General features: G+C 34.9%; 1 protein-coding gene across 1 annotated transcript; it reads left to right on the top strand.

Annotated features, from left to right (window-relative positions):
- Positions 1-1,830: 1,830 nt before the first annotated feature.
- LOC11418213 (uncharacterized) lies at positions 1,831-9,396 on the top strand. Its single transcript, XM_003603805.4, has 5 exons — positions 1,831-1,991; positions 2,187-2,316; positions 2,635-2,731; positions 3,053-3,139; positions 8,953-9,396. The coding sequence occupies exons 1-5, from the start codon at positions 1,931-1,933 to the stop codon at positions 9,085-9,087; spliced, it is 510 nt and encodes a 169-aa protein (XP_003603853.1). The 5' UTR covers positions 1,831-1,930; the 3' UTR covers positions 9,088-9,396.
- Positions 9,397-12,293: the final 2,897 nt, after the last annotated feature.

Raw genomic sequence — 12,293 nt, 5'->3', positions numbered from 1 at the left:
AGCTTTAACCAAAAGTTGTTGAATGCTACTTCAAAAAACTACTTCTCCGTAATTTATTTAACAAACACCTCTCTTCAACTTATGTTGGCAAAATGGCAACCTTTTATTTTATTTTTTAATATTATATTTCAATTTGTTTTTTTCTTCCATTTAATTTTATTTTTGAACCGGTCCATATAATTTTTTTTTAAGGAGGATCAATTTAATTTTATTATCTATTTTTGAAGGAATTTTATTATCTTTTTATTACTTATATATTTAATTTTAATATCGTTTAATTATCACAACCTCACAAATATTTTTATACCCTTTCTTCAACCTCACAAATATATACACGAACACACATTAGTGTTTAGAGTAATATTTTATGTTCGTGTGTCTGTTTTTTTGTTACGCTAATGCGTATAATTTTTTAATGTTGCGTAATACGTATAATTATTTTTATAAAATTTTTATTTAAATTAAAAGTACAAGTATAGATGCCTAAAAAAATCATACTTATATATATTTTACACATTTATATTGTAACAAATTATGCATATTTTTTTCTTATTAAAAACACTAAACATATCTTTTTCAACGACACCAACAATGTAACAAATATAACATCGTATAATATAAATTCTTATCTTTTTAAATGACACAAAAATATGGTATTCTTATAACAAAATTTGTTATACAGTATAATTGGAAAAGAAAAAACAAACTATTCTCTTTGTATATACACACCATATACATATTATAGATATATTTTAAACAAGATGATTTATGTTTTTAATTTTCCAAACCACTTTGATATTGTTTATGTTATTATTTGAGCCGACTTAAATTATTTCTCCTATTCAAATATTTAACAAGTCTTTTATAGGATGATACAAATTTGTATTAATGTTACACAAAATAAACGTCATTGAGTAAATATAGTATCTGTAAAAAAATATCTTTTATATTTTAAACATTTTTTTCCCTTCAAAAAATATTTTAAACATTTTTATTTATTATGTTAATTCATAATAAATTCACAGTTTTGTTCTCGTGAGCTCAACTCAGTTGATATAGAAAATACATAAATATATGCAAGGTCCCGGGTTCGAACCGCGAACACCATTAAAAAAATAATAAATTCAAAATTTTGTACAATATTTTGTCAAATAATTTTTAACTTAAAAATAATTTCAGAACTAAAAAATAATAAAGAAAACAAACAGCTTTAGCTTTTTCTTTAAAGGATTTTATTTTAACTTTCTTTTAAAATAGTTTTAGAGCCAAATAGTATAATATAAGATGTTAAATAGATGGAGAGAATTTTGTCATTCATTTTAAACGACATAATATTTGATTGAGGAGTGTTATTTGAACAACCAATTTGGTGACAACTTATTTGACAACCATAATTTACAAAGAAAAAAGTGATATTGACACGAAAACTATAGTAATAGAGAGATAAAGTAAAAAAATAATGTGAGTATAAAAGAGAAAGTTGTCACTAAATGGATGTTCAAATATCATTTCTCTATTTGATTTACATTTAAAAAAAAAATAGAAAATAGAAAAGCGGTGTGGTTGTTGGAATATCCAGATTGTATGTCCGGACAGAGAAACAAGAGGCTGGTTGGTGGTAGCTGATAACTAAGCATTAAGAAAAAATAATTAGGAAATATATTGAATGTTTTAATGATTATTTTGGGGTTGTATTAATTAATTAAGGGTTAATGATGTTTCACGGTTATTTTTGGTTTTTCTCCTGTAAAAAACAAAAAATGACCATATTACGGTAGTAAAGCACCATTAACCCATTAATTAATCTTAGGTCCATCCATCTTAGATATCATCGAAGGAATTAATTTCAACCGTATTTCCTCTCTGTAGTGTTCCTTCATTCCTTTCCTTTCCTTTCATCAACAACAAAACAAATCTCTTACATACTATCATGGCTTCTGCTTCTGCTTCTGCTGCTGCTGTTTCCACTTCCTTCCTTCTCACCAAATCCGGTAAATCTATTATATTCTTTCTCCGATTCATTAATTAATTTGCAAGATTGATTTATTCATTCGCTATGCCGCCACTCCAAATCTCACTTCAATGAATAACATTCTTCCACGATTTCATTTAATACCAATTTATTATTAAATAAAGATTGTTGTCTTTTCTTGTATTCTATCTAACTCATCTAATTCTATTGGTAGCATCATCTTCATCCATGAATCACTCTCATTTGAAGATCAAACCACCCACCTTGTTTCCCAATCGGAGGAGAATGCTTCTTTCTTCTTCTTCTTCAACCACTAGGCCTTTCATTGTGAGAGCTGCTTATAGGTACAGTCACATAACCACTTGTGAGACTGTTCGCCACAACTTATCACATAACTTAACTTTATACTTTGTTATAGAAATAGCTTATACATAAGCGCTTATCATCATAAGTGTATATGCAATGAGCCTTCATATTGCCATCACAAATAATAAACAGGAGCACACAACTGATACAAGCAAAAAATGATAAACACCAACTATGCTTGAAATTTTATGTTTTTTGATTAAGTAAATTTGACATATGAAAATATCTTTTTTTTTTTTAAGAAGCAACATATGAAAAGATCTTAATTTGAACCACTACATATTCTTGACCTACAGTGATGGTGGAAGGCCCAACAGTGCTAGCGTCTTTGTTGGTGGCTTTATCTTGGGAGGATTGGTCGTTGGAGCTCTTGGCTGTGTGTATGCACCTCAGGTAGTATTTCTTACTGTGACATACATTTTGGTTTTCAACAGGATCAGGGCCTTAAAAATATCTGTCGTTCCGGGGATGTCGTCAGTTATATGGCTATATAAGGAAATATGGAAATTTAATTTGTTAATGCCTCTTACTTATTCAGTTAACAAAGCATGCAGCATAAATAAAAGCGCTTGGCACTAATATCTTTAAAATCTTTAAGATAGCAGGATGCACATAATGACTTTCTTAAAAATATTTATGTTCTGCAACTGCAAATCAGGATTTCACTTATTGCTTGAACTTGAATATATTATGTTCTCTTTTACTCTTTCACAGATCAGCAATGCTTTAACTGGAACTGAAAGGAAGGAGTTGATGAGAAAACTGCCAAAGTTCATATATGATGAAGAAAAGGCTTTAGAGGTGAGCAGTGTTTGCTGCTATTTGTTTCATCCTAAAGGTTTATCTTATAAAGAGTCCTTGCCATGCTTGCTTTCTTCTTTTATGTGGAGGCACAAGAACTGCCATTCACTATATATCTGGAAATGAACTCACTTGAATGGGGATTAATTTTTCAAATTCTAAACAATATGTTGTGAATTCGTTTGAGAAAACCACACCAATAAAACTTGATGCGTGGAGCAAATTAATACCAAGTAATCAAACCAAGCGGGTAGCAAATAATCCAAACAAAAACAGCAAGAGATAAAAGGAAGAGAGAGAGAAAGAACACAAGATATTTGTTTACCCAGTTCGGTCTAATGATGACCTAGTCTGGGGGAGAGAGCAGCTCTCCGATCCACTATAATGATATGGGTTTCTTTACAAAGAGATATTGAGTTACAAGAATCAGTCTTCAAACCTAATTCTACCCAAGTCCCAGCCTCTTCCCGTGACCAAGAGACTCAATCCTAATAGTGCTTTGTTCAAGGTGAATCAAAAACAATCCCAACCCTAGTGTTGTTGCCAAGAGAAATTCTCTATAAACCCTAGTTTGTATGTTGGTTTCTAAACCCTGTTTTTCTACACACTTTATCATCTGATACAAGGCTTATATTTATAGTGGAAAGTAAACCCTTAAAAAACTGAAACAAATCTAACTGAAAATACGTTTTATTTTTATCTTCAGCGCGACCATCATGGCACGAAAAATCCAGTAGCTTCCTTAGGATCTTGCTTCAACAATCGTGGCGCGATGCTTCTCCATCGTGGCACGATTCTCCAGATTTCTGATTTTAAGTTAACTCTCACAATTCTCCACCTTGACTTCAAATCAGTGATGATGTCAGTTTAACCATCAATCACTTTGTTGCTCTCTCCAAACCTTCATCTATGCTTCAATGAAGTTTATCAAGTCCAAGCAATGCTTGAACCTTGATCTTGGTAATGATTTGGTGAACATGTCTGCTGGATTGTCTTCCGATGCCACTTTCTCTATCATGATCTCCTTTGTCTCAATCATGTCTCTGACGAAGTGCAAACGAATGTCAATGTGTTTTGTCCTTTCATGATATACCTGATGATTTGCCAAATGAATGGCACTTTGGCTATCACAATGTATCTTCACACACCCTTGACTAATTCCCATTTCTCCAATCATACCTTTCAACCATATGGCTTCCTTGACCCCTTCAACAAGGGCTATGTACTCTGCTTGAGTTGTTGAAAGGGCTACAACTGATTGTTGATTTGCCTTCCAAGTTACCGCTGTACCGAACAATGTAAACACAAAACCTGACAAAGATTTTCTAGTGTCTACGTTACCTGCATAGCCCGCATCCACATATCCCTCCAAAGCATCCCTACCTGGTTGTGACCTTGTATACCTTAGACCACCTTTCTAAGATCCATTCAAATATCTTAGAACCCACTTCAAAGCTTGCCAGTGCACTTGACCCGGATTTGCCATAAACCGACTTATCACACTGATTGCGTAGGATAAGTCCGGTCTACTACAAACCATACCATACATGATGCTTCCAACCCCACTTGCATAGGGAGTACCTTCCATCTTGCTTTTCTCTTCATCGGATTGAGGACACTGCTTTATTGATAGCTTTGTGTGGTGACCAAGAGGAGTGCTAGCGACTTTAGAATCTTTCATTCTGAACCGCTCCACCACTTTCCTCAAGTACCCCTGCTGAGATAAGAACAACTCACCTTTGTTCCGGTCCCTTATGATATCCATACCAAGTATCTTCTTTGCATTACCAAGATCCTTCATCTCAAATTCATCATTCAATCTTTTCTTGAGCTTCTGAATCTCTTGCATGTCAGAACTTGCCATAAGAATATCATCTACATAAAGGAGAAGATAGAGAATGACTTTCTCATTCCTTCTCATCATGTAAACACAACTATCATAGTTGCTTCTCACAAAACCAGCCTTTACTAGGAACTCATCAAACCGACGATACCACTGCCTTGGACTTTGCTTCAACCCATACAAAGATTTCTTCAACAAACATACTTTTGTATTGTCTTCTACAAAACCTTCTGGTTGTTGCATATAGATAGTTTCTTCCAACTCTCCATGTAGAAATGCGGTCTTCACATCCATCTGTTCTAACTCAAGATCATACATGTTAACAATCGCCATAAGTACCCTTATAGAACAATGTTTCACCACCGGTGAAAAGATTTCATTGTAATCAATCCCTTCCACCTGAGTAAAACCCTTTGCTACAAGTCTTGCCTTATACCTTGGTGCTTCGACCCCCGGTATACCTTCTTTTTTCTTGAACACCCACTTGCTTCCCACTACCCTTTGATTCTTAGGTAATGAAACAAGTTTCCAAGTCTGGTTCTTCTCCAATGAAAGTATTTCCTCATTCATTGCCTTCAGCCAGTCATTGTTTTCATTGCTTTCTAATGCTTCCCTGAAGTTCTTTGGTTCCGAGTCTTGCAATTCTTCAGCCGCATTCAAAGCATAACAAATAAGGTCAGTATAACCGTATCTATCAGGTGGATTGATATGTCTCCTCGCTTTATCTCTTGCTAGCTGATAGTCAGAATTAACTATCTCTTGGCCTTCACTCTCATCAGGTACTGGAGTCTGATCCTCCTCTTCCCTTTCATCAGTGATAGGCTCCACCTCAAACTGAATTTTCTCTATCCCCGTTTCCGAGCTTGTATCCAGGTCTTTGCACTTCATCCCCATGCGGGTCTCATCAAAAGTAACATCCCTGCTTATAATAAATTTTGATCCTCCAGGTTCCATCTTCCACAGTCTGTAACCTTTCACACCTTCAGGATAACCCATGAAAATACACTTCACAGCTCTAGCATCAAGTTTGTCTTGTCTGACATGAGCAAACGCTAAAGCTCCGAAAACTTTTAAGTTAGAGTAGTCTACCGGTCTCCCACTCCAAACCTCCATAGGTGTCTTGAGATCTATCCCTGTTGATGGACATCTGTTAATCAAATATGCTGCAATACTAACAGCCTCTCCCCAGAAACTCTTGGACAATCCAGCTCCCAGCAGCATACACCTCACACGCTCCAACAAAGTCCTGTTCATTCTTTCAGCAAGACCATTCCGTTGAGGTGTGTATGCCACGGTTCTATGCCTCTTTATACCTTTCTTCCTGCAAAACTCATTAAACTGCTCTGAAACAAACTTCAGGCCATTGTCAGTTCTCAACACTTTCAGTTTAGTTCCAATCTGATTTTCTACAAGTGTATCCCATTCTTTGAATTTTTCAAAAGCATCACTTTTATTCTTCAGAATGTAAACCCATACTCTTCTAGAATAATCATCAACGATAGACATGAAATATGAACCTCCCCCATGAGTCTTAACTGATGCTAGACCCCAAAGATCCGAATGAACATACTCAAAAGGCCTACTAGATTTATGTACACCCACTCCAAACTTCACCTTGTGTTGTTTGCCTAATGTGCAGTTATCACAGAAATCTAGCTTGTTCAATTTTTCATTCCCTAGCAAACCTTGCTTAGCTAGCTCCACCAAACCCCTCTCACTGACATGACCTAACCTCAAATGTCATAGTTTAGTTATGTCCAGAGTGTCAACACTAGCAACCGATGCATGAGCTATTACGGTGGAACCTTCTAAAATATATAAGCCATGTATTTTAGACCCTTTAGCTATAACCAATGCACCATGAGAAATTCTCATCACACCACGTTCAATTCTAGTGCAATAGCCTAGACCATCAAACATGCTTATGGATATTAAATTTCTCCTAAGTTCAGGAATATACCTCACATCCTTCAAAAGGAAATCACGATCATCAAACATTTTGAGACGGATAGTACCAATACCTTGAATTTTACAAGCTTTATTGTTGCCAAGGCGAACTACTCCACCTTCTCCCAGCTCTAACGTTTCAAAGTACTCCTTTCTCGGACAGATGTGATAAGAGCACCCAGTGTCCAAGACCCAGCCCTTTTCAGGTTCCCAACTGTCACAGTTAGTGCTCCAGCACTCTCATAACCCTCATCTTTACTTGCAATCTGAACGGATGGATTACCACCTCCATTGTCCTTTCTCTTCGGATAATTCTTCTTGAAGTGACCAGATTATGACAAATAAAACATTTGTACTGTGTTTTATTGCCATCACCCTTCGACCTAGACTTTGACCTGGAATTCTTGCCTTTCCCTTTTCCTCTGTTCTGACTTCTCCCCCTTGAGACATTCAAGCCTTCTCCACTATCATCAACCTTCAACTCTTTGAACTTGGTCAACTCTTTGGTTCTCAAAGCTGCTTGAACTTCCTCCAAAGTGATAGTGCCCTCTTTGCCATAAAGCATAGTATCCTTGAAATTCTCAAAGGACCTAGGTAAAGCACACAACAGGTGTAAGGCTTTATCCTCGTCTTCCAGATTAACATCTATGTTCGCCAAATTATCAATAATCTTATTGAACTCCGTCAGTTGCTCCATTATAGGTTTTGACTCCACCATTCGGTAAAAGTAGAGTTGTTGTTTCAGACATTGTCTATGTGCCAAAGACTTGGTCATGTATAATGAATCAAGTTTATTCCACATAGACACAGCAGTAGTTTCCCTTGATACTTCTCTCAACACCTTATCCCCAAGACACATAATGATAGCGCTGACCGCCTTATCATTCAACTCCGTCTTCTCAGCAGGTGTCAGATGTGCAGCCATCTGTGCTTCTCCCTTCAATGCTTCAACACACTTTTGTTGAATTAAAATTGCCCTCATCTTTACCTTCCACAACCCGAAGTCGTTACCACCGGTAAACTTTTCAATATCTCACTTCGAACCCATGATACCTGGTTATTGATTTGACCTTTGCCCCACAGTGGGTGCCAATTGTTGTGAATTCGTTTGAGAAAACCACACCAATAAAATTTGATGCGTGGAGCAAATTAATACCAAGTAATCAAACCAAGCGGGTAGCAAATAATCCAAACAAAAACAACAAGAGATAAAAGGAAGAGAGAGAGAGAAAGAACACAAGATATTTGTTTACCCAGTTCGGTCTAATGATGACCTAGTCTGGGGAGAGAGCAGCTCTCCGATCCACTATAATGATATGAGTTTCTTTACAAAGAGATATTGAGTTACAAGAATCAGTCTTCAAACCTAATTCTACCCAAGTCCCAGCCTCTTCCCGTGACCAAGAGACTCAATTCTAATAGTGCTTTGTTCAAGGTGAATCAAAAACAATCCCAAACCTAGTGTTGTTGCCAAGAGAAATTCTCTATAAACCTTAGTTTGTATGTTGGTTTCTAAACCCTGTTTTTCTACACACTTTATCACCTGATACAAGGCTTATATTTATAGTGGAAAGTAAACCCTTAAAAAACTGAAACAAATCTAACTGAAAATACGTTTTATTTTTATCTTCAGCGCGACCATCGTGGCACGATGCGGCTTCATCGTGGCACGAAAAATCCAGTAGCTTCCTCAGGATCTTGCTTCAACAATCGTGGCGCGATGCTTCTCCATCGTGGCACGATTCTTCAGATTTCTGATTTTAAGTTAACTCTCACCCAATATTATCATGAACATGTTTGCCAAATGTGTATAATGATTTCTATGCTCAAATCAATTTCCTGGAGGCATCCTGTTGTCACCATCCATTCGGTTGCAAAATTTTATATAGAATTGGGTCTAATATTAAGCAAGGAATTGGTCCTAGGAGGCCCTTATGTTACTCTCGCTCTTGCTGCAACTTGTTGGTTTGAAATGCGGGCATACCTTTAATTGCTCACAAAATTTGCTTTGCCTGATTTGCAGAAAACACGGAAAGTACTGGCTAATAAGATTGAACAGTTGAACTCGGCTATAGATGAAATTTCTTCTCAGCTTCGGTCAGGGGATACCCCAAATGGGGTAGCTGTGAACTCTGATGAAGTTGAAGCTGCCACATGAGACCGTTGCTGTGATCGCCATTACACTGTTCGATGAAAACATCGTTGGTACAAATTCCATTTTGAATTTCTTGTAATATCTTTGCATTTCATCATATAGTAATAAACAAAGTTGATGACAGCCTCCACTTAGGTAAATTTGTCATTTCGATGGGAGGTTTCTTGTGCTCTATTTATGTCAGCATTTTTTTCCTTTTTAGTGAAAGAATATGGATATATCTATTAGTTAACTGTTTATGGTCTGCATCTTTTTAATAATCAGCACTCAGTTGCTTAGACAGTGAACAATATCACTTTGGATTCTCCATAATAGGATGTTGTCACTTTAACAGCAAACATGAAATAGATGATACCTATGGACTCATCTTATGGTGTTAGTCGTATCGTTTGTCTTGTCGTTTGAATCAACGGCTAACTAAAAATAAAATCGCGTAACTCTACAACACCTTTGATATTTATCCCCTTCTCATAGTCTTTCCTCTTCCATTAATTGACTATTTCAACCCTTTTATAAATTCTGCCTCCACTATGATTCCAAGCTAACATGTCCTCTTTTGGGTCACAAAGTCAATGTTATTTTCCTGTGAGAAATGAGGTGGTTCGAGTCATCATTGAAAATGACGATCAAGCTTCTGAAAAGGATTAAAGAGAGCATCACTTTGCAAGAGAAGTGCTATGGACACTCTCTTTCTAACACTCTCTCTAACACTCACTCTCTTATTGGGTGAAGTTCATGTGGGTACCACACATTAGAAATGGATCCCACATAAAATGGTGAGATTCACATGAGTTTCACCCAATAGGAGAGTGAATGTTAGAGAGAGTGTTAGAAAGAGAGTGTTCTTAGCATTTCTCCACTTTGCAATTCATAACGGTTTATAATATCCTCCACTCTGCCTATAATAAAATGCATGTTTGAATTGTGTGTGTGTGTGTATTTTATTATCAAGTTTTGCAAATGAGTTGCTATCTCAAAGTGCAAGTTTTATTTTTCTAAAGAGACAGAGACAACTCATGTATCATTGGAGTTTTCATGTATCATCTGTTTGAGAGCAGTTGAAACTTTCACAAATATTTAACGTTTCTTCTTGTAGTGCTCAGATGGTTTTCTCTTGAGAAAAGAATTTTCATATACTTTTAATTTTATTGGTAGGAACGCCCCGTGGCCAGAGGAAAAGCTTAAACCAACTAAAAAAAACTGTTGTAAAACTTACATAAAATTCATGAACTCAACTTTTGTTGACACGACCTTGAATTCACAGTTTCTTCTAGAGTGGGACTTTCCAATTGGTCCAAACCCAATACCGCATCTGTCAAGCTATATATGTCGGACAACACTTGGGTGATATTATGGTGCCAAAGTATGTTTAGCATTGGTGCATGCAAGTACACCACCATTAGACATCACGACTGCCATGGATTCCAGCCACATTTTGAGGAATTGTTCTTTCTTTGATCCCCAATCACGATGAGATTTTGTCTCTTTCCAGCACATTCACTGAATTCGTACATAACACAGCTATGTTTGATGTTACATACAAAATGCAAAAGAGATAGAGGAAAAAGAAGAGTACATACAAGATACAACACTTGCACTTACTCACTCATATATGTCTTCCGACTACATGCAACCCTTCACAACTTACCAAGACTATCGCTATCACTATCCAGTTAGATAACATCTCAGTTTTATTTTTTTTATCTCAATGTCTTCGTGTTCAACCAATATTCTTTGTTCTCTACTACGTAGCTTTTAAGTACTTTTACAACGTAGGTTTCACACCTAGGGTTGACGAGAAGGAGAGTAGCCTTGCCTGTTTTCATATGATTTTTGTTTTTCTCTGTGTTATTACACATTGGTTAATTATGTTTTATGTTCTTATAAATAGGCGTGTTTTCAACATTAATCCATACTTAAATTTTATTAAATTTTTGATCCCCAACATTTTTTTTCCGTTAGCAAAATAAGTCCTCGCTGTTAATTGTTGACGTTGTTGATTGAGCAAACGGTGAAGCACACGTGGATGCCACATCTGACTTTTTTTTGTTGGGTTAAATATGTTTTTAGTCCCTATAAAATTGAGACATTTTAAGTTTAGTCCTTACTTAATTTTAATAGTTGTTTTAGTCATTACAAAAATACTATGCACTCAGTATTAGTCTCTGCTCAATTCAAATTTGTTTAATTTTAATAGTTGAATTGAGCAGGGACTAATACTGAGTGCATAATATTTTTGTAAGGAATAAAAACTTAAAATACCTTAATTTTATAGGGATTAAAAATATATTTAACAAAAAATAAAAAAGTCAGGTGTGGCATCCATGTGTGCTTCACCGTTTGCTTAATCACCAACAATTAACAGCGATGACCTATTTTGCTAACGAAAAAAACGTTGTGGACCAAAAATTTAATAAAATTTAAGTAGGAACTAATGTTGGAAACGCGCCTATTTATAAGGACCTAAAACATAATTACCCTTTCATTCAATCACATCTCATCAAATAAATAATTGTAAAAATATTTTAAAAGCGAATATATCAAAACAATGTAATAGGAAAATATGATTAAACAATGTAATAATTTTATAATTTTAGTGTATTTTTGTATTTTTAAATGAAATTGCGTATTAATTATTAAATCCTATTATAAATATCTTATAATTTTACAATTTCATGTAATTTGGATTTTTTTAATCAAAATACAAATGGACACGTCCTTGGGAACAATTAAAAAATTACAGGTTATTTTATATTTATATATTTTTTTAACATTTTAAAAATACACTATTTTTTAAGTGTAATGATCCTACGGATAATTTTGGTACTACAAGTGACCAAAAACAACCCAACCAATGCTGAAATGAATTCATTGGTGTTGGTTATACAAGGTGTATAAGAATTCATTATCTAAGATTAAATTAATAAAATTTCACTTGTATTGTTGATTTTAAAAATAAAATAAAGGGTTAAATATGTTTTTAGTCCCTATAAATATACTAACTTTTCGTTTTAGTCCATCTAAAATTTTCCTTCAACTTTTAGTCCTTAAAATTTGTTCATCTTCACTTTTGGTCCCTCTTTTAAAGTAAACTCATATATAGAATTAATATTTTTTAATGAAATTTTCCAGAAAAATTCATAATATTATAAGAATCTCTCCCAAAAAAATTTAGAATTTTTTAACAAAACATGAATTTAATATGAATT

This window comes from Medicago truncatula, chromosome 3 (genome assembly GCF_003473485.1).
Source record: "Medicago truncatula cultivar Jemalong A17 chromosome 3, MtrunA17r5.0-ANR, whole genome shotgun sequence".
NCBI lineage: Eukaryota > Viridiplantae > Streptophyta > Magnoliopsida > Fabales > Fabaceae > Medicago > Medicago truncatula.
This window is presented reverse-complemented; position numbering and strand designations above follow the sequence as displayed.